Source organism: Salvelinus alpinus, chromosome 10 (assembly GCF_045679555.1).
Source record: "Salvelinus alpinus chromosome 10, SLU_Salpinus.1, whole genome shotgun sequence".
NCBI lineage: Eukaryota > Metazoa > Chordata > Actinopteri > Salmoniformes > Salmonidae > Salvelinus > Salvelinus alpinus.
In genome coordinates, this window is record NC_092095.1 from 59,281,544 (window position 1) to 59,304,629 (window position 23,086).

The 23,086-nt window shown below is 40.5% G+C and overlaps 1 protein-coding gene and 1 long non-coding RNA gene across 4 annotated transcripts; one reads left to right on the plus strand and one right to left on the minus strand.

Annotated features, from left to right (window-relative positions):
- Nucleotides 1-4,689: 4,689 nt before the first annotated feature.
- On the minus strand, nucleotides 4,690-6,960 carry LOC139532417 (uncharacterized). Its single transcript, XR_011666565.1, has 2 exons — nucleotides 6,129-6,960; nucleotides 4,690-5,902 (listed from the first exon to the last, which is right to left on the minus strand). It is a non-coding gene; the product is annotated as an uncharacterized lncRNA (long non-coding RNA).
- Nucleotides 6,961-7,309: 349 nt separating this feature from the next.
- Nucleotides 7,310-21,245, plus strand: LOC139532430 (CD48 antigen-like). Of its 3 annotated transcripts, none has more exons than XM_071330005.1 (9): nucleotides 7,310-7,727; nucleotides 12,075-12,359; nucleotides 12,483-12,755; nucleotides 12,906-12,983; nucleotides 13,292-13,318; nucleotides 15,630-15,677; nucleotides 15,821-15,853; nucleotides 15,968-16,048; nucleotides 18,006-21,245. In XM_071330005.1, exons 1-9 carry the CDS (start codon nucleotides 7,661-7,663, stop codon nucleotides 18,026-18,028), a joined length of 915 nt encoding a protein of 304 aa, XP_071186106.1. In that variant the 5' UTR covers nucleotides 7,310-7,660; the 3' UTR covers nucleotides 18,029-21,245. The 3 variants fall into 3 exon arrangements, with proteins under 3 accessions (XP_071186106.1, XP_071186107.1, XP_071186105.1); XM_071330004.1 differs by having other exon boundaries at nucleotides 7,313-7,727; nucleotides 15,627-15,677; XM_071330006.1 differs by lacking the exon at nucleotides 13,292-13,318 and having other exon boundaries at nucleotides 7,311-7,727; nucleotides 15,627-15,677.
- The last annotated feature ends 1,841 nt before the right edge of the window (nucleotides 21,246-23,086 follow it).

Below are 23,086 nucleotides of genomic sequence, written 5' to 3' on the forward strand. Positions count from 1 at the left end.
TTGTTTTTTGATATGGAGTCTCTCACTACTCAAGTGCAGTTGGGATATATCAACCACAGTCAGAGCATTTATCCCAAGACCAAGTGTTTACAGAAGGGAGAAGCCGAGATGTTCAAGTTGTGGAAAAGATAATATCATGTGTTTTTAAAGTGATGAAAATTTGACATGTTACAATTGTGGTGGGAACCGTTAAGCCACGTCTTTGGAATGCCCAACAAGGATGAAAGAGAATGAGGTGGTCAAAGTCCGGGCTGTCCAGAGTGTTTCATATGCAGCAGCTGTTAAAAGGGTTGAGGGTTCTAATGGTGCTCCTGAAGAGTCCATGGTTGTGGATAGGCCTTCACTGAGGGCTGCAGGGGTTTCTGTTCAACAGCAGGACCCAGATATGTTAAAGGTTGAGAAGGTGGACTCTGTGGCCTTTATAGCTATGGTGATTAATGGCACTGCCAAGGTGGAGAGGAAGTCCAGGAAAATAGACATCATTGTGGATGTGGCGGAACGGTTCCTGGGACTGAAAGACTTCTCGGCGGAGGAGTTGCATGGAGTACTGTCACAAGCCGTACCTCCCTCCGAGGTCATAGAGCCTGAGAAGGGAGATATGGAGATTTGAAGGAAGGAAGAAATAGGAGTTTTGGTATTGTCAATGTGTTTTTTTACTGTTTTATTTGGGGTGGATTAAGTTTGTTTTCCCTGTCACGTATTAGGGAAAACTATCACGTATGTTTTTTTCAACTCTGTCCAGTTGGTGGCGGTAATATACATTTTGGGATTGTAGTCTGCCATAAAACCTACAGAAGAAGAAGAAGGCTATGAAGCCTGGGTTGGGATTCGCCAATAAAACTTACGTGGGCGCTAGGTCTGAGCAAGCAAATCAAGGAATCCGGGAGAAAGATAGCGCGTTTGTTTGAAATGGAAAAGTGTCGCGGTAGCTATTGATAAAGAAGAACATCAAGACAAAGCAGCTGATTTACAAGTGGGATGCACTGTTGAGCGCTACATCCTGAGGGGGTTGTGCTGATTGTATGGAGATTGTGACAGCCGGTTAAATGGCGTACCTTGAGAAGGCAAGAACAAGATGTATGCCAGGAGAAGTGTAGTATTATCATAAGGAGTGTTATACTTTGAATACGGAGGAGGAATGGAGGGAAAGAGAGGCAGAGGTCTTAGAGAGAGCTTGAGTTGGTTAAAAATGGTGGAAAAAAGGGAGATGGTTTGTTGAAGAAGAATGGTAGAAAGTGTAAGCAGAGTGAGTTGAAGACAGCAGGAGAAATGGAAGTGAATGAGGGCGAAGTATCGGAGGTGGTAGGTGTTGTGAAGTTGTCGGAGCCAGAGGCTTGCACCGAGGGTCAGGATGAAGATGAGTCTGTGACAGTAGGATTGATGTTTTTGGAAAAAGTGGGCCTTTGACTTTTGGCTGATCCATTTGTGGTTTCAGGGTGGGTGAAAACAGAGTTGGGTGCTGTGGAATCGGCGATGGTAACCAGAAGTAGTCTTGTGACAATTGTATGTGTTTCTGCTGGTCAGAGGGAGCAGGCACTCCCTGTTAAACGAATGGGGGCAAGAGATGTGAATTGTTTTTCTCTCAAGAAAAGGGCGCCATTGAAAGGAGTGATTACTGGGGTAGAGGTAAATGTGAAAGCTGACCAACTGAAGGGGAAAGATTCCCGGTGTTTGTGATGCTCGTCGTTTGATGCGATGCAGACAGGGTGGCGTGAAGGGAGAAACAGAAGAGTAATTGTCTGTTCTTTTGAGTTTTGATGTTGAGTCTTTGCCAAACAAAGTAATGTTATGATATAAGTTATCCTGTACAAGCTTTTGTGCCGAATACATTACGTTGCTACAGGTGTCAAGCTTATGTGCATGTGGCAGCAGTGTGTAGGAGGGAGTTTCCTAGGTGTGAGAAGTGTGCAGAAGGGCATGAGACAAAGGAATGTGTAGCATTGGGGAAAGTAGTGGTATGTGTTGTTGTGTCTATGACTATCATTAAATGTGAAGACTTATTTATATCAAATCAGTTCTCTAGGTTAAATTATTATGTGATTAAACTAATCATGTAAACATTAATTAACTAGGAAGTCAGTGCACCATGGGAAAATGTTGTTTACAGAGTTATGATTTCTAGAATATAACTCTTCAGATATTTTCATATCTTACGATTACAGTCTTCTTTTAATTATTATTACCCCGGTCATTCTCATTCTGAACGTCGTAAAATTCTTCGTTATCTGCACGAACCCTAGTCTCCATAATGAATCAGCGATATACAAATTGGCTTAATTATTTATTTACTAACTAACTAAATAATCACAGAAATACATAACAAACTAACATATAGTTATTGGTTACTAACACAATGCAATGAAAAAGTCACTAGTGGACTATACCAATATGACGGCTTGATAGACAATGGAAAGGGTGGGGACAGATAAAAAGCGGGAAAGACTAAATGAACCCACTACACACAGTTGATAGTTAAATTCATTGAAATGCTAATACTTTGCACATGAACGGCCGCTCATTCGAAAGGAATTGCAATGTACATATTTACGCTTTTATGCCGTTGTTGTCTCTCTGTTGAAATCACCGGTCCGTCTGCTGGAGAGTAAGTCGACAGAAAGTCTCGGGTTGTGTTAAAAAGGATACATCAGGCATACCAATGGGTGTCGCATAGAATAGACGCTTCCGCGGTTGTCTGTATTCTTGTCTTCGGCTACGCATATTTCCAGCTGCAGACTGGTAAAAGCGTTGTCTAGGATGTGCTCCTTCTGTAGCAATGTTTTAGAGTTGAACAATTTCCCGCTGTGTAGCCAACACTACACACTGTCTGATCTCCTTGGCCGATATAGTGGTAGCCATTTCAACGTTAGGACTTCGTTCCGGCGTTCTCTGACTCAATGGAAAATTTGTAGGAAGTGGGTTTTATACACTTCTGGAAAAGGACGGTCCATGACGCCGACATAATGTCTGGGCTCACGTGGGCGTGGCAACTGACTTGGTTAATACTTCACATGAAAAACAATTCCCTCATTTAGAAGGGTACCATCACATTACATCATCTCACAAATAGTTTAATATTTAATCATTAATTTTATACAACATTCAGGTAGAAAACGAATAACTGAGGGATGTACACTTCCAGAGATACCGTTATATTGTCCTACTGCCTTTCCTGATGTCACAAAATAAAACAATTTCGACAGGATTGTTCTTTAAATACCCACGGACAATTCCCACATTCTCAAAAATAGAAATATTGTTTAATTCTCCAATTTTGGGGATGAAGAGTTTTGGCAAGAGAAGATACTTTTGTCACGCCCTGATCTGTTTCACCTGTCCTTCCTTGTGATTGTCTCCACCCCCTCCAGGTGTCGCTTATTTCCCCCAGTGTATTTATCCCTGTGTTTCCTGTCTCTCTGTGCCAGTTTGTCTTGTATGTTTCCAAGTCAACCAGCAGTTTTCCCGTTCTCCTGCTTTTTGCATTCTCCTTTTTCTAGTCCTCCCAGTTTTGAACCTTGCCTGTTTCTGGACTTTGTACCCGCCTGCCTGACCATTCTGCCTGCCTTGACTACTCTGCACCGTCTCCTCTGAACAGTTGATGTTTCTGAGGCTGGTAACTCTAATGAACTTATTCTCTGCAGCAGAGGTAACTCTAGGTCTTCCTTTCTGGTGGCGGTCTTCATTAGAGCCAGTTTCATCATAGCGCTTGATGGTTTTTGCGACTGCACTTCAAGAAACGTTCAAAGTTCTTTACATTTTCCGAATTGACTGACATTCATGTCTTAAAGTAATGATGGACTGTCGTTTCTCTTAATTTGAGCTGTTCTTGCCGTAATATGGACTTGGTCTTTTACCAAATAGGGCTATCTTCTGTGTACCATCCCTACCTTGTCACAACACAACTGATTGGCTCAAATGCATTAAGAAGGACAGAAATTCCACAAATTAACTTTAACAAGGCACACCTGTTAGTAGAAATGCATTCCAGGTGACTACCTCATGAAGCTGGTTGAGAGAATGCCAAGTGTGCAAAGCTGTCATCAAGGCAAAGGGTGGCTACTTTGATGAATCTCAAATATAAAATATATTCTGATTTATTTAACACCTTTTTGGTTACTACATGATTCCATATGTGTTATTTCATAGTTTTGATGTCATCACTATTATTCTACAATGTAGAAAATAGTAAAAATAAAGAAAAACCCTTGACTGATTAGGTGTGTAGGATTGGATTTTGGGCATTTATAGTAATGATTATCAGTGGCAGGGGCGAAAATCTGATATCAACCTTGGAGGGGACAATTACATTACATTTTCTCAAGAGCAATTCCTGAGGGGGACACCAAAAGTAGTGCTGTAACACATAGCCTACGTTGTAATATGTTAAATGTATATTGAGGAACCATAATTCCTACAACTGAATAATTGATAGGGACAGTAGTTAACTGAAGGGTTTAACCAACTTGTTCAAATGTTTAAATCATTATAATACTACTACTAATAATAGTTATAGCAGTGCTCCTTACCAGTCCAGTATGTATGCAGGTATTCGTACTTACAACTAGCAATATCAAGAAAGGCCAGTAGGTAGCAATGGTACTGTACACTGTATGGGTGTAGTTTTCATAAATACAATGAACATGGTGTGATCTCATCTAAAATAATCTCCATTGAGAACCATCACAAAGTTAGTCTCCGTATTGAATTGACCTTTTAATTTGACTTTTTCTGATACATTTATATAGTCATTAAATGTGCCACTGGCCTGAGTCTACTACAATATCTTTACAAGAACAAAAAGCTTAAAATAAGTACAGTTCTAAAAGCAAAATAACTACTTCAATGAAAAACCCAAATAAATCAAACAAAATATCCTTCAGTCAGTGTCTCAACTCTTCAAACAGCAGCTATGGACAAGTATGTCGCACAAAGTATGCAATTTTAAATAAAATAACATGAAATAAATAATTTGTAAGTGTACTGTCGTGTACTGTCATGTACTAAAAACTACTCTCCTCTAGGCTGCTTAGTACCCGCTCATACTGCCCTAGCACAGCTCTAATAGCAGTATTCCGCACAGTCCACCTTGTTGGACATAGGGGTTTCCGGGTGGGCAGATGTGTTTCTTTGGACGTGGCAATTGATTCAAACATGCTCTTAAACTTTCCTGACTGGCCATAGAGGACACCTAACTGATGGACCCAAGAAAGGGAATCCCGGATCAGTGGGGAGGCTGAGCAGCCAGCCTGTGTAATCAGATTTACACAGTGTGCTCCACAATGGACATAGAGGGCTAATGGCTGCTGCCTTCTCACAATTGCCTGTGCACCTGTGTATTTTCCTGCCATGTTTGAGGCACCATCGTAACTCTGCCCACGTAAGCCAGACATGGGCAAATTGAGCCTCAACAACACTTCAGTTGCCACTTTCGCAATGCCCTCGCCTGTTGTCTCCGACACCCTGTATAGCCCAATAAACTCCTCGTGAGGGACAAGGTCATGGTCAACATAATGCAAAAAGACACTCTCCTGTTCAGCACCAGAGACATCTTGAGTACCATCAACAATTAATGAAAATTGTACAATCGGAAGAGACCTAATCTCAGCTGCAATGCCTCGAATGATTGTATTGGCCATGATGTTCAGAATTTCATTCTGTGCTTTGGGGCCTCTTGAAACGTCAACACTCTGTTGGCAAGAGTTTGCGGTTCAAAAATTGTGGGTGTGGCTGATATGGTTTTGTGCCATCACTGAGGTAACTGGACAATGCTGTGCCACTGTCCCCTATACTGGTGCTGCTGGCAACAAGGGTGACACCTGGTCCTGCCGTGGCTGTGACATTGTTCTCTGAAGTCTCTCTCCCTGGCTCTTTCCCTTTCACCACCCTCACAGACTCAGTCTGTCTCCTAGAAAATAAATAAGGTGTTTGCCGTACTCCTAACTACCGGTACCCAAAACTACACAATTCATCACAACAGCAATACCATTGCCATAAACAAATCTTAGTTTAGTCATCAGTTTAAGTTGAGAGCGGGGGTATCCATGGCATTTTCCAATTATGTCCCTATTTTACAAGTTAAAAAAATTGAGAACCTTTCATAATGTTGCCAAACAAAGACTCAACAAACTTACCTGAGACTCCCTGTCTCTGCCAGTCTGTCCCTGCCTATCTGTCCCCAGCTCTGCTGTCTGTGTGCCATCTGATGCCTGCTCTGCCTAATGACATCATTGTGAAACATTCCATTAGCATTTCACTTCTTTCTTATGAACATTTTATCAACTCGTCTTTGAGATATTAGGCTACTAGAGTTCTTACTTTGCGTTTTGGTGTACTGAAAAATACTCTGATGTCCGTCTTTTTACTTTTTTCTGCCATTTTTCTACCTGGCTGGCTGGCTGGCTGGCCGGTCTAGCTGCACACACACACATTTACACAACATATGCTACAACCTTTTCTAATTTTAATATAGTTTGTTTCATATTGGCTGGCTTCCAACAATAGCTGAATTTGTAAAGCTAGCGAGCACCAACTCCGTTTCTGTGGTGTTTGCTATAATCTAAAAAAAAAAAAGGTGAAATAAAATAAATGTAAAAAAGTTCACTAGCGACAATTTAGCTTTTGCAACGAGACCATTAAATATATTTAAGACAATGGTATAAGAGAGTGTAGTTCTGTTCAGTTTGGACTTCAGTTTATCGCTAACCTTATCACAGGGACTTTGAAGCACTACAGCTGCATGCTGATCTTGGAATAAACTGACGATAGCAAAGATTCCATCTTTGACGACGCCACATAAATGGAATAGGTACTAGCTAGCTTGCTAGTTAATGTTTGCTTTAGTTTGCGCGCTAGCTCTGCAAATTCAGCTAGTGTGTGAACCCTGCCAACATAAAAATGTAAACATTGCTATGGCGCGATTGACTGGATTAACCTCACGTCAGTTACGTACATGTGCCTTTCGGACAGTAGACACGAACCCTCTATTACCTTGCCAGCTAAAGAACTGGCAGTGGATCAAACCATTGTGAGGCAAAGGGCGGGGTGGTCGCAATCTTTTGAAACTTAAAAAGGCGCTATTAAGTGTCTATAATCAGCACAACTGCTTTCATTGCGTATTATTAATATTATTGAAATTACATAGTTATGTTTACAGTGATAGATTGGGGGAGACAAATCATATTTTTCCCAGGATGGGGGGGTCGTGTCCCCACCGCCCCCCCTGGGATTTCCGCCTATGATCAGTGGTACTGCAGGGATGGAACGTAAGTCGCAGAAAATAGAGGTTGTGGTGACAACTGCAGAGAGGCATTTGGGTCTGCGAGACTTTACATCAGAAGAGTTACAGGGTGTGTTAAGTGGTAGTGTCCTATCCTTTCAGGCTGTTGGCCTGAAGTAGGACTAAATATATTTAAATAGTTGAGTGTGGTATTTTAGTGTGAGTGTAGTGTTAGATTAGGGGGAATTTTGTTATTTATTTTAGCTAAGTATAAGGAAGTTATACCCCAGTCTAGTAGGTGGCGGTAATGCAACATGTTTTGTTTTTTTTGGATACCAACCGCCATTAAACCTCAGCGAAGAAGAAGGCTATGTCCGGCACAGTTTTTTTAGCACATCTAATTTTAACTAACTTTTATTTAATATGTAAACAAATTAACTAGCAAATATGCTCAAACTAACGTTCATTGGATTGTGCTTCTGCTTTCGTCTGGTGCAAAAGGTGGTTTCCGGAGGTAAGTTGAACCGACCGGCCTACGTAATATGTGTGCTATAGCTAGTGTGCTTATTGTATAGCCTAGCCTACAACATTATCACATGTTTGATTGTCATGTACAATAGATATAGGATATGTATCAATGTGCCTTATGAACACAATATGCGTTGCAACTTAAAGAACAAGCGCAGCCGCCGGGGTCGGGAATCAATTCAATGAAAAAAACACATGGCTATCTGAACTCAAAAGCTTGTATAGAGATTTTCAACATGGACAGTCAGAATGGTTGTAAAAAAGCCATGTAGGTTTGTAATGAGTACACCACTTTTCTTATTCCGTTTAGCTACGCACAGACCAATTTGGCCAAGGCGCAAGCCTACAGAAGGCACTGGGTATGCATGGATGTGTGTATACTGTAAATCATTTCTCAATAACTTGTTGCCTTAAAAGCATTTAATACAAGGGGTCCTCAAATAGCAGTCTTTAAAGCATATACCTATTCTCACAGAGTTTGGATGCCCTGCAGTGAAGGCTGAGTTTTCTGTGCTATTATTGTCACAGTAATATAATCATGAGATTAGACTACTAGAATGGTCCTGAACGTTCTTATGATGGTCCATGTTGGTCAGGGTGTTGGTCAACCATGGTTTTGCCTTTTCTGTGATATTGTGTAAAACAATAAATGTGAAAAATGTATGTGTGTTAGCTTAGCTAGCCAGACAGTTTTAGAGGAATGACTCCATACATTTTTCTAATTAACTGCCAATTACCATTAAAATAATGCAGTCAATCCACAGCCATACACCAGCTGGAATCAGTTGATGATAGGACTTAGACAAGTTGTAAATGCAACAAGTACTGATATTGTATCATATAATATATTCAGAAGTTTGGGGTCACTTAGAAATATCCTTGTTTTTGAAATTAAAGCAATTTTTTTTGTCCATTAAAATAACATAGTGTAGACATTGTTAATGTTGTAAATGACTATTGTAGCTGGAAACGGCAGATGTTTTAATGGATTATCTACATAGGCATACAGAGGCCCATTATCATCTGAAACTCGTCAGCCTTCATTTCTCAGAACAAGAATAGACTATTTCATGTGAGAAATTGCCAAGAAACTGAAGATCTTGTACAACGCTGTGTCCTACTCCCTTCACAGAACAGCGCAAACTGGCTCTAACCAGAGTAGAAAGAGGAGTGGGAGGCCCCAGTGCACAACTGAGCAAGAGGACAAGTACATTAGTGTCTAGTTTGAGAAACAGATGCCTCACAAATGAACCATTCAATTCTCTGGCAACAGCTCTTATTGGACATTCCTGCAGTCAGCATCCCAATTGAATGCTCCCTTACAACTTGAGAGATCTGTGGCATTGTGTTGTGACAACTGAACATTTTAGTGGCCTTTTATTGTCCACAGCACGAGGTGCACCTGTGTAATGATTCTGTAACTTTGAGGGATTATGACTAGAGGTTGACCGATTATGATTTTTCAACACCGATACCGATTATTGGAGGACCAAAAAAAGTTATTTTTATTTTTATAAATGTTTTATTTATTTATTTGTAATAATGACAATTACAACAATACTGAATGAACACTTTAACTTAATATAATACATCAATAAATTCAATTTAGCCTCAAATAATGATACATGTTGAATTTGGTTTAAATAATACAAAAACAAAGTGTTGGAGAAGAAAGTAAAAGTGCAATATGTGCCATGTAAAAAAAGCTAACATTTAAGTTCCTTGCTCAGAACATCTGAAAGCTGGTGGTTCCTTTTAACATGTCTTCTATATTCCCAGGTAAGAAGTTTTAGGTTGTAGTTATTATTGTACTATTTCTCTCTATACCATTTGCATTTCATATACCTTTGACTCAGTCAGACTGCTCTATCAAGTATCAAATCATAGACTTAATTATAACATAACACACAGAAATACGAGCCTTAGGTCATTAATATGGTCAAATCCAGAAACTATAATTTCGAAAACAAAACGTTTATTCTTTCAGTGAAATACGGAACCGTTCCATATTTTATCTAACGGGTGGCATCCCTAAGTCTAAATATTGCTGTTACATTGTACAACCTTCAATGTTATGTCATAATTATGTACAATTCTGGCAAATTAATTACGTTCTTTGTTAGGAATAAATGGTCTTCACACATTTCGCAACGAGCCAGGCGGCCCGAACTGCTGCATATACCCTGACTGCTTGCACGGAACGCAAGAGAAGTGACACAATTTCCCTAGTTAAAAGAAATTCATGTTAGCAGGCAATATTAACTAAATATGCAGGTTTAAAATAATATACTTGTGTATTGATTTTAAAGAAAGGCGTTAGGTACACATTGGTGCAACGACAATGCTTTTTTCACGAATGCGCTTGTTAAATCATCACCCGTTTGGCAAAGTGGGCTGTGATTCGATGAGAAATTAACAGGCACCGCATCGATTATATGCAACGCAGGACACGCTAGATAAACTAGTAATTTCATCAACCATGTGTAGTTAACTGGTGATTATGTTAAGATTGATTGTTTTTTATAAGATAAGTTTAATGCTAGCGAGCAACTTACCTTGGCTTCTTGCTGCACTCGCGTAACAGGTAGTCAGCCTGCCACGCAGTCTCCTCGTGGAGTGCAATGTAAGGCAGGTGGTTAGAGCGTTGGACAAGCAACCGTAAGGTTGCAAGATTGAATCCCTGAGCTGACAAGGTAAAAATCTGTCGTTCTGCCCCTGAACAAGGCAGTTAACCCACCGTTCCTAGGCCGTTTATTGAAAATAAGAATGTGTTCTTAACTGACTTGCCTAGTTAAATAAAGGTAAAAAAAAAAAATCCACATTCGGTGTCCAAAAATGACGATTATCGATTGTTATGAAAACTTGACATCGGCCCTAATTAATCGGCCATTCCGATTTAATCGGTCGACCTCTAATTATGACATAGCTCCTCTAGTAGTTTAATAGGATCTCTAATATAATTACGTGATAATGCCAGAGAAGCCGGTGTTTGGAAGATATATTGGCACGCGTGTCGAGGGCCAGCAAACTGTGCCAATAAATCCTCAACACCTGCTTCGAGGGCATTATCACTTTAATACAACAGGTTACCAAGATATTCAAATAATGATTGACATATTTTCATTGACTTTATTTTGATTGATTTCTTAATACTATTTCACCCTTCCACAAGATATAGTCCAGAAACAAATCGAGGGTGTCTACCCAAGCCGGCTGGTCATTCGTTCTATTTGTTCGGTTGCCAGAGACGCGACCCAGTCGCTCAATCTTTTTGTTCTGTAGCTCTGGACATACATTCGTTCTAAATGTTCCATTGCCACACTGGCTGGCAACGTTCTTATTCTTTGCTTGCTAGCTAGCCAACTACGGCTAACTTAGTCACGTCAAACAGTGCAGACAGAAAAAAACAGTAGCTGCATTTGTTTAAGCTGTTTTCTAGTGACATTTATTTGTATATATCCATAACAATGATGTAATGAGGCACGATTTTGCCTGGCATAGAAAATGTACTCTCTTGTTAGGACACTGTTGTTCAAAAGAGCTAGCCAACAACACAGCTCACACAATAACTTCAAACTGAAGCTGGAAAGACTGCAAACTAGCCTCACTTTGTTTCGTTATACCTTTTTTTAAATATACATTTCTTTGTATATATTCATAAAAATGATGCCAGCTGATTCATGATTTTGACTGTCTGAGAAACACTGCCTGCCTCTCTCTCGTCCCGACCCCTACACGTTCATTACTATGGTACAGTTGGAGATCACATTTGAATATTGAAACAATGTTGCAAATGTCAGAGAGATGGACAGTAAGGTTTATACAAATCTGAGATAATGTCTAGATGCTTTTTATAGTGGGGATCAAGTGTATATCTTCCCTGCCTGGGATGAGGAGACAGTGGATTGCGCAGTCAGATGGAACAGAGTAAATAAGCATTTTAATATCATAGATTTAGCCGATGGTAACTTGTGCAATAGACACCGTCTGGAATGTGCTTTTAACCAATCAGCATTCAGGATTGGACCCACCCTTTGTATAATAGTGGACAGCCTCCGAGGCAGGGTTTACCCAAAGATTTTAATCTGTGGTGTAGTCTAGATAAATTTCTACTCCAGTGGTGTTAGTGAGGGGGACAATACTGGTAAAATGGTCAGATTACATAGACCAGATACACCCAGCAAGCAGAATTCTAGACATAAACAGTAAAGGTTGAAAATAATGTCAGTTCAATGCCAATAGGGTTAGGACTACATATTTATCCCCTAACCATACTGTATTATCCTGGATACATTGATACTCTGATACATGTATGAAATGTCTGCTTTTCCAGAGGATCTTTATAAAGTGGGAGGTGAGCTCGTGTTGAAACCAGACAAGTCCACAGTGCCACACTCCATCACAAGCATCCTATGGAAGCATGGGAGGAACAAGGTGGCAGAGTGGGACAAGGGTTTTGGTGGTCTGGACATCTATGGTGCCTTCAAAGAGCGTACAACCCTGAACCAGACTACTGGAGAGCTGAGAATCAGTGGATTGAAGAAAACAGACAGTGGAGTTTATTCTGTGGAGTTCAACAGCAAACTGCTTGACAAGACATATAAACTATCTGTTATCAGTAAGTGTTTCTATGTGTGTCTGTGTCTATGTATGTGTGGTCATGTAGAAACAGCAGGTTATGTATTGTAGTGCCTCACAAACATTTTCCCAAATGATTCCTGTTTCTTTCCTCTATTTACAGAGGCAGTCCCCAAACCCACAATCACTTTTTCCTGTAACTCCAACAAAACCTCCTGCACTCTGACCTGTGAGGGCGACACCACTGATGCTGAACCAGTCACCTACAGCTGGAAAGTGGGGGAGGGGGCGTGGGAGGTCATAGGAAAACAGCTGATTGTCTCTCAGAGCGACACTGGCAAATCAACCAACAGTTACAAGTACATCTGCAAGCTGAAGAATGATGTTCGTGGGGAAGGGGAAGTCAGTGAGCCAGTTGGACAGGTGTTTGGCTCAGGTGAGTGGACACTCATAAGTGTGTTACAGTCTTATGTATTTATATGTCAGTAACACTGCTAGTGTTGTAGTGCAGCGTTCAAAATGTCCTATGTTGAATACCTGAAACTCCTGTCAAAGTATCAATACAAAATGTTTTTTTTCATTTCAGAGCCTTCTGAAATTGATGTTGGGGTTGTTGTTGGTGTTGTCGTTACTATTGTAGCGCTTGTTGCCATCGTCATAACAGGTAAGAACAGCACATCTCTAGTAACAGAGCACTGTACATGTACATAGTTGTGAAGCACAGATTGACATAACAGCAGCAACAACAGTGAGCTATACCCCCTGAAGGGGATACCTGTTCTACCTGTATTTACAGTAGTTCAGATGTGCAGGTACTGTATGCATGTTGTTTATTGGTGCTCTCAGAAAATGTCTTCTTATTGCAGCTTAAGCATGTAAATGTGGATGAAGTCCTACTCAACAGCTGATAGTATGGTTAATGCAGACTTGTACTTTAAGAAGTTGTAAAATATTTGTATATTTACTCCTCAGTTTGGTTGGTGTGGAAGAAAATTAAAGGTAGGGTGATTCTCTGGCTCTTTCTGGTCCAACTCTTCATACTCACTGCTTCACCAAAATGTTAGACAATGTGCATTTCATTTCATTGAAAGGGTCTTAATAATGTATTAATGTATGCACACTCCAACACTCAAGCATATTTTACAACTGCAGTATTTGTGTTTAGTGAATCCACCAGATCAGAGGCAGTAGGGATGACAATGCATTATATTGATAGGTGCGTGGATTGGACCATATTGCTGTCATGCCTGAGCATTCTAAATGTAATAAGTACTTGTAGGTGTCATGGAAAATGTATGGAGTAAAAAGTAGATTATTTTCTTTAGGAGTGTAGTGAAGTAAAAGTTGTCAAATATATATATAAATAATAAAGTACAGATACCCCCCCCCCCAAATTAAGAGAATAAATAAATAGAAAAAGGGTGTGTGAGTGCACAGTAGTAATCTCATAACCTTATGCAAACTTAAAGGGAAAATACAGTTGAAGTCGGAAGTTTACATACACCTTAGCCAAATACATTTACACTCAGTTTTTCACAATTCCTGACACTTAATCCTAGTAAAAATTCCCTGTCTTAGGTCAGTTACGATCACCACATTATATTAAGAATGTGGAATGTCAGAATAATAGTAGAGAATTATTTATTTCAGCTTTTATTTCTTTCATCACATTCCCAGTGGGTCAGAAGTTTACATACACTCAATTAGTATTTGGTAGCATTGCCTTTAAATTGTTTAACTTGGGTCAAATGTTTCGGGTAGCCTTTCACAAGCTTCCCACAATAAGTTGGGTGAATGTTGGCCCATTCCTCTTGACAGAGCTGGTGTAACTGAGTCAGGTTTGTAGGCCTCCTTGCACGCACACACTTGTTCAGTTCTGCCCACAAAGTTTCTATAGGATTGGGGTCAGGGCTTTGTGATGGCCACTCCAATACCTTGACTTTGTTGTCCTTAAGCCATTTTACCACAACTTTGGAAGTATGCTTGGGGTCATTGTCCATTTGGAAGACCCATTTGCGATCAAGCTTTAACTTCCTGATTGATGTCTTGATGTTGCTTCAATATATCCACATAATTTTCCTCCCTCATGATGCCATCTATTTTGTGAAGTGCACCAGTCCCTCATGCAGCAAAGCACCCCCACAACATGCTGCCACCCCCGTTCTTCGGCTTCCAAGCCTCCCCCTTTTTCCTCCAGACATAACGTTGGCCATTATGTCCAAACAGTTCTATTTTTGTTTCATCAGACCAGAGGACGTTTCTCCAAAAGGTACGATCTTAGTGTGCAGTTGCAAACCGTAGTCTGGCTTTTTTATGGCGGTTTCGGCGCAGTGACTTCTTCCTTGGTGAGCGCCCTTTCAGGTTATGTCGATATAGGACTTGTTTTACTGTGGATATAGATACTTTTGTACCTGTTTCCTCCAGCATCTTCACAAGGTCCTTTGCTGTTGTTCTGGGATTGCTTTGCACTTTTTGCACCAAAGTACGTTCATCTCTAGGAGAGAGAACGCGTCTCCTTCCTGAGCGGTATGATGGCTGCGTGGTTCTATGGTGTTTATACTTGCGTACTATTGTTTGTACAGATGAACGTGGTACCTTCAGGCATTTGGAAATTGCTCCCAAGGAGGAACCAGTTGTGGAGGTCTATAATTTTTTCTGAGGTCTTGGCTGATTTCTTTTGATTTTCTCATGATGTCAAGCAAAGAGGCACTGAGTTTGAAGGTAGGCCTTGAAACACATCCACATGTACACCTCCAATTGACTCAAATTATCTCAGAATATCAGAAGCTTCTAAGGCCATGACATCATTTTCTGGAATTTTCCAAGCTCTAAAGGCACAGTCAACTCAGTGTATGTAAGCTTCTGACCCACTGGAATTGTGATACAGTGAAATAATCTGTCTGTAAACAATTGTTGGAAAAATGACTTGTCATAAACAAAGTAGATGTCCTAACCGACTTGTCTAAACTATAGTTTGTTAACAATAAATTTGTGGAGTGGTTGAAAAACGAGTTTTAATGACTCTAACATAAGTGTATGTAAACTTCCGACTTCAACCGTACATCGTAAATTCAAGGAACCTCTTCTACTCTGTTTGCTGTAAACCAATGTTGAATGACCAATCCTAGGGGAAACACTGCTGTAATTGACAGATTCTTAAAAGTTAAATACAACACACTGTGTATTGGGAAAGGGGGATAACTAGTCAGTTGTACAACTGAATGCATTCAAGTATAGGAGTGTATAAGTATAGGAGTTTTTCTTTCAAAATGATCTGATTAGAGAAAGTTTGTCCTTCTGTTCTCAGCAGCTGAAGCCAGTGGATCCAACAGTCCTAAATATGATTCAACGCCTGAGAGTAAGAAGACACAGTGGCATTCACCTGGAATTCTGCCACTTAGCATCCTTTTCATTGTCATCCAGAAGTGAACACAACCAATGCTAATATGGTCTGTGTATCAGAATGCTAAGCTCAACTTTTCTTTCTTCTCTTCTCCTCAGCTAAAGGCAGTGATGTAGTCCAGCCAGAACAAGGCAAGTTATCCAGTTAATTTAAGACTGTATAAAGCAGAGGTAAATTCTTAAGTAGCATTTGATGCAGTAGGAGAGAGGCTGTAGTTGATGTCTTCCTTCTGTGTGATTCTGCAGAGGTTACGGTTCCGCTAACGGTCAACCACAAAACCGGGGAAGAGGACGCAGACAAACCTGGAAAGGGGCAGGAGAATGGCGGTGTGTATGAAACTTAAGGGGATAGTTTACCTGGCAGTTACAGTGAACTCCAACCATATTTCCAACTGACTGATTCTTAAATGGTAAACGTCAATGGAGCTCAGCGTTCAACACAATAGTGCCCACAAAGCTTATCACTAAGTTAAGGACGCTGGGACTAAACACCTCCCTCTGCAACTGGACTTCCTGACGGGCCGCCCCCAGGTGGTAAGAGTAGGCAACAACACATCTGCCATGCTGATCCTCAACACTGGGGCCCCTCAGGGATGCGTACTTAGTCCCCTCCTGTACTCCCTGTTCACCCATGACTGCGTGGCCATGCACGACTCCAACACCATCATTAGGTTTGCAAACGACACAACAGTGGTAGGCCTGATCACAGACAATGATGAGACAGCCTCCTCCTATAGGGAGGAGGTCAGAGACCTGGCCATGTGGTGCCAGGAAAACAACCTCTCCCTCAATGAGAGCAAGACCGGTTGCATCACCGCCTGGTATGGCAACTGCTTGGCATCCGATCGTAAGGCGCTACAGAGGGTAGTGCGTACGGCCTAGTACTGAGGCCAAGCTTCCTGCCATCCAGGACCTATATACTAGGCCGTGTCAGAGGAAGGCCCCAAAAATTGTCAGACTCCAGTCGCCCAAGTCATAGACTGTTCTGTCTGTTACCACACGGCAAGCAGTACCGGTGCGCCAAGTCTAGGACCAAAAGGCTCCCTAACAGCTTCTACCACCAAACCATAAGACTGCTGAACAATTAATCAAATGGTCACCCAGATTATTTACATTGCCCCCGCCTTTGTTTTTACACTGCTGCTACTCGCTGTTTATTATCTATGCATAGTCACTTTACAAATTACCTCGACTAGCCTGTACCCCCGCACATCGACTCGGTACCGGTACCCCCTGTATATAGCCCGGTACCCCCTGTATATAGCCGTGTTATTGTTATGTAATTTTCTTCTTTTTTCTTTTATTTATTTAGTAAATATTTTCTTAACTATTTTTTGAACTGCATTGTTGGATAAGGGCTTGTAAGTAAGCATTTCACGGTAAGGTCTGTTGTATTCTGCAGATGTGACATAAAATTTGATTTGAAATACATTATACTGTTTATAAGTATAGAGGGTTCATCTAGAACTGGGGTGTCAAACTCATTCCATGAAGGGCTTAGTGTCTTTTTTTCTTTCAATTAAGACTTAGACAACCAGGTGAAAGGAGTTATTTACTAATTAGTGACCTTAATTCAGCAATCAAGTACAAGGGAGGGGCGATAACCTGCAGACACTCAGCCCGCCATGGAATGAGTTTGACACGTGATTTAGAGGGTTACTAGAAATTATCTAATTAGCAGCTGAAGCCAGTGGATCAAACAGTCCTAAAGATGAGCTGAAGCCTGAGGTAAGACAGTGGCATTCCACCATGTACTATGTTGTTGTTTACCTTGAGGATTGTTAGAGCAAGTTTGTGGTCAATAGACCAACTATGAAATCCCTGTACTGTTTGTTGTAGTTTGAGGGTGTGAAGGGAGAGCAGGGATGTGTGTGTGCTTGCCTGCATGTATGATTAAGTCCAACTCTTCTGTTGAGTGTTTTCTTGCCAGATGCCACTCCGTTGAAGTAAAGACCACCAGTAAAGAATCCAGTATTTTAGGATGGTAATTATGAGTCTGAGAGACACCAACCACTACATTTATTAAGAAAGCATTAGGAAGTGCTCACATTGTTAGTGATGATCAACATGTGGTATTTTTCGTTTTAATTTGGATCCAATGAAAGAAACAATGAAGTCTGATTGGTGCTGGTATTCTTAAAGGAAAGGAAGAACACCTGTTGTTGCATTTATAACATAAGACCAAGAGTTTTTCCAGACCATGTGACCTGACCAGGAAAAACTCCTGGCCCTAGTCATTAGTAATGTTTTCTCATGAGCGCTTTCCTCTGTTGCTTCCTTCCAGCTGGTGGTCTTCCTGGTTGGTAACTGAGAACAAGAAAAATGGGGCACGTGTGTGTAATGATCATGCTTCTTGAAATGCCACACCTGTAATGTGGAAGAATTATCTTGGCCAAGGAGAAATGTTTACTAACAGGGATGTACACAACATTTGTCCGGAATAAGGTTTTTGTGAGTATGGAACATTACTGGGATCTTTTATTTCAGCTCATGAAACATGGGACCAACACTTTGCATGTTGCATTTATATTTTTGTTCAGTGTATAAATGGTAAATGAAGGGAAACAGGCAAACATTGCACATAGTAACTTGCATGCAATCAGATGAAGTACAGTGAGCTCCAAAAGTATTGGGTCAGTGACACATTTTGTTGTATTGGCTCTGTACTCCAGCACTTTGGATTTAAAATGATACAATGACTATGAGGTTAAAGTGCAGTCTGTCAGGTTTCATTTGAGGGTATTGTTATCCGTATCACGTGAACTCTTTAGAAATTGCAGCATGTCTTGTACATAGTACCCCCCCCATTTTAGGGAAGCAAAGGTTTTGGGACAAATTCACAAGTAGTGTGAAGTTTACTATTTGGTCCCATATTCCTAGCACGCAATGTATACATCAAGCTTGTGACTCTACAAACTTGTTGGATGCATTTGCTGTTTGTTTTGGTTGTGTCTCAGATTATTTTGTGCCCAATAGAAATTTATGGTAAATAATGCATTGTTACTTTTATTCTAAATAAGAATATAATGTTTCTAAACACGTTTACCTGACTATGGATGCTACCATGATTACTGATAATCCTAAATGAATCGTGAATAATGACGAGTGACAAAGTTAGACAGTCTGCACTTTTAACCTCATAGTCATTGTATCATTTAAAATCCAAAGTGCTGAAGTACCTTCAACATTCCACATTGGAAGCTTCTGTTTACCACAGAGAGCGTTTTATTCTTTTATCTGTTTTATCTGTTATCCTCTACCTTTCCTGGCTGGCAAAGTACCGGGATGTTGTCTCTGGTTTTTGATCTGAATTTAGATGCATCCGAGATGTTTAATATATGAAACTTTGATCAACTTGAAATAATAGTTTCTAAACTTGATGCAGAAACAATAAATTCAATATCTACCATACTGAATATTTAAATATTAAATTGAAATATAATTTTAAAACTAAATGAATATTCAATTCAGTTTCAATTGATGAAATCTATGATAAGTCAATTGGCGCATTACAAATAAAAATTCAAAATTATGGAATGAGTTCTTTTTTTTTTTTTTTTCTCTGGCGCTGTAGGCGAAATGTGTTCCCGACGTGTTCCCATTTTGAACCATTTCATATATACGAAGGTACAAACTCTGTCTTCCTGGGGGGGGAATTACTCAGCACTGTCAACACTTTCTATTCAACAGTTAAGGCATGAAATGGGTCATTTTAATATCAAGGAATATTTCACTTTCTCTGGTCATATAGGAGTAACAACATGAATTTGTGCAGAAATATTATGGTGCGACTCGATTTTCGCCATCAACTGGAAGATGGTGTCCATTTTGGTCAGTGTCAACGGATGTTATGGGTGTAAAATGGCATGTTGATGCCGTCTGTTGGTAAATGTTCATTATTGCAACACCAGTGTGCTTAATATACCCCGGATGTATTGCAATGTGCTGAACAAGAGTGGTTATTCGCATCAATGACTGTCTCGTCATTTAACATCCAATCAGCGGAGGAAAGAGAGAGTGGAGGGACTTTGAAAGGCGGACTCTGATCAGGCTGCTTCTCTCTCCCTCCGCTGAGACTGATCAGGCTCCATTTTTTATGTATTTTTTATTTCACCTTTATTTAACCAGGTAGGCTGAGAACAAGTTCTCATTTACAACTGCGACCTGGCCAAGACAAAGCAGTGCGACAAAAACAACAGAGTTACACATAAACAAACGTACAGTCAATAACACAATAGAAAAATCTATGTACACTGTGTGCAAATGTAGAAGAGTAGGGAGGTAAGGCAATAAATAGGCCATAGAGGTGAAATAATTACAATTTAGCATTAACACTGGAGTGATAGATGTGCAGATGATGTGCAAGTAGAGATACTGGGGTGCAAAAGAGCAAGAGGAAAAATAATATGGGGATGAGGTAGTTGGGTGTGCTATTTATAGATTGGCTGTGTACAGGTACAGTGATCGGTAAGCTGCTCTGACAGCTGATGCTTAAAGTTAGAGAGGGAGATAAGTCTCCAGCTTCAGTGATTTTTGCAATTCGTTCCAGTCATTGGCAGCAGAGAACTGGAAGGAAATGCGGCCAAAGTAAGTGTTGGCTTTGGGGGTGACCAGTGAAATCAGCCCAGTAAAATAAAAATAAAAGCTGATTATTTAAATGTATGCTCACTCAGCTGTGCCTCAAGTAATACACCAACTGATCTATTACCGGTGTGATCATGTAGCCTACCTCAAATGTTGATTGTAAAATTTTAAAAAATTGTCAGAAGAACAACAATGCATTGTCAGGGGAGTTCAAGCAGAGCCAATATGCGGGAATAATGTTTTAGCACTATAGCGGGGTTGGTTGTTTAGCAACAAATTGACACATCCACAAGTATGAGAAACAGATTGGATTGGCTTAGATTGCTGACAACATGTAAGCTTTATTTAGTCTCCAATGATCATAGAAAACATCAATACATTTTCACAATGAGCACTTGTTTTCTCTCATACATCTTTACAGTTCTTGGTTAGCTAGCGAATTTTAGCCATATTAGCGTAGACATGACATGAGACAAAACACCTCTAAAACAAGACATGGTATGAAGAACAAGATAAAACGAGCAACTTATGATTCCCCACATGGTAGTTTCTTGTCATTCTTGCTAGCAATCTGGCCATACAGTAGAGGGGAAATTAAGGTTTTCGGTTTTTGTTGTTGTTGCTCTGCGTGCTTTTCATACTCCCACATATAGTTAACAATCAACTTTGGCAATCAAAATGTAATATATTATTTTTCCATGACAATTTGTGTCAATCTTTTGGGAAAAAATTATCGTTTGTATGATTATATTGACAATGTTGTACCACAACACAGTGCTTTTAACCTGCATGCAAATATAATTTTGTGCAGTTGGACATCCCCCTTTTATATTAATTTTAATATGTATGTGCTGTGTATACTGTATTGTGTGTGTGTGTGTGATGTATTAATGTATGTAATAAATATTTTATCTTGAAAAATGTAATATTCTATGTAAAACACTGTAGCCAGCAATTTTTGTGATGAAATAAACAACTACTGCTACAGGCAGGAGGTTAGATGCACCACCTACCATATGGCACAGGGAAGTGCCACACAACTGCACAGTATGGTATAGACTCATCTGAGTTGATGAGTAAAATTAATCATAATTACTTTGTCAAACATATGTTTAGCCTTTGATGGATATTTTATTGATTTGAAGTCGCTAGCTAGGTTATTTTGCCTTTGTCATAGGCTAAAGATGGCGGCGACAAAGAGGGCTGCTTCGCTTCCAGCTCTTAGGGAACTTTGCAGTATTTCGTTTTTTTATGTATTATTTCTTAAATTGTTAGTCCAGAATTGTTTTTGTGTTATTACATACAGCCGGGAAGAACTACTGGATATCAGAGCGGCGGTAACTCACCAGCACTACCAGCATCATACCAGGAATACGACTTTCCCGAAGCGGATCCTTTGTTCGTACCCCCCAGGGCAATTGAACTGATTCCAGAAGCCGACCCAAAACAACGCCGGCGAAGGAGAGGTACTCGGAATGGTGTTCTAGTCCGACCTAGGAGGCGCACACACCACCCACCCCTTCCGAGTATATTACTCACTAATGTTTAGTCTTTGGATAATAAAGTTGACGAGCTCAGAGCGAGAGGATCTTTCCAGAGAGACATCAGGGATTGTAACATACTCTGTTTCACTGAAACATGGCTCTCTCGGGATATACTGTCTAAGTTGGTCCAGCCAGACGGGTTCTCAGTACATCACGCAGACAGGAATAAATATCTCTCCGGGAAGAAGAAGGGAAGGGGTGTATGATTTATGATCAACGACTCATGGTATAATTGTGATAACACACAGAAACTCAAGACCTTTTGTTCACCTGACCTACAATACCTCACCATCAAAAGCCGACCATATTCTCTCCCAAGAGAATTTTCTTCGGTTATAGTCACGGCCGTGTATATCCCCCTCAAGCCAATACCACGACGGCCCTCAAAGAACTTCACTGGACTTTATGCAAACTGGAAAAACACATATCCTGAGGCTGCATTTATTATAGCTGGGGATTTTAACAAAGCAAATTTGAGGAAAAGGATGCTGAAATTCTACCAACACATTGACTGTAGTACTCGCACTGCTAAGACACTCAACCACTGTTACTCCAACTTCCGGGAGGCCTTCAAGACCCTCCCCCACCCTCCTTTTGGCAAATCTGACCACGACTCTATTTTGCTCCTCCCTTCCTATAGGCAGATCTCAAACAGGAAGTACCCATGCTAAGGACTATTCAACGCTGGTCTGACCAATTGGAATCCACACGCAGACTGGGATATGCTCCGGGTAGCTTCAGAGAATAATATAGACCTATACACTGATACAGTGACTGAGTTTATCAGGAAGTGTATAGGAGATGTTGTACCCACTGTGACTATTAAAACATACCCTAACCAAAAACCGTGGATAGATGGCAGCATTCACGCAAAACTGAAAGCGCGAACAACCGCATTTAACCATAACAAGGTGACTGGGAATATGGCAGAATACAAACAATGTAACTATTCCCTCAGGAAAGGCAATCAAACAGGCAAAACATCAGTATAGAGACAAAGTGGAGTAGCAATTCAATGGCTCAGGCACGAGATGTATGTGGCAGTGTCTACAGACAATCGTGGACTACAAAAAGAAAACCAGCCACGTTGTGGACACCAACGTCTTGCTACCGGATAAGCTAAACACCTTCTTCGCTCTCTTTGAAGGTAACACAGTGCCACCAACGCAGCCTGCTACCAAGGACTGTGGGCTCTCCTTCTCCGTGACCGACGTAAGACATTTAAGCGTGTTAACCC

Bases quoted from the DNA above. Each gene is read 5' to 3' on its own strand.
- LOC139532430 (XM_071330004.1), top strand. From the start codon at position 7,661: ATGCTCAAACTAACGTTCATTGGATTGTGCTTCTGCTTTCGTCTGGTG. The intron at 7,728-12,074 runs GTAAGTTGAACC...CTGCTTTTCCAG, and splicing joins GCAAAAGGTGGTTTCCGGAG to AGGATCTTTATAAAGTGGGA. The intron at 12,756-12,905 runs GTGAGTGGACAC...TTTTCATTTCAG, and splicing joins TGGACAGGTGTTTGGCTCAG to AGCCTTCTGAAATTGATGTT.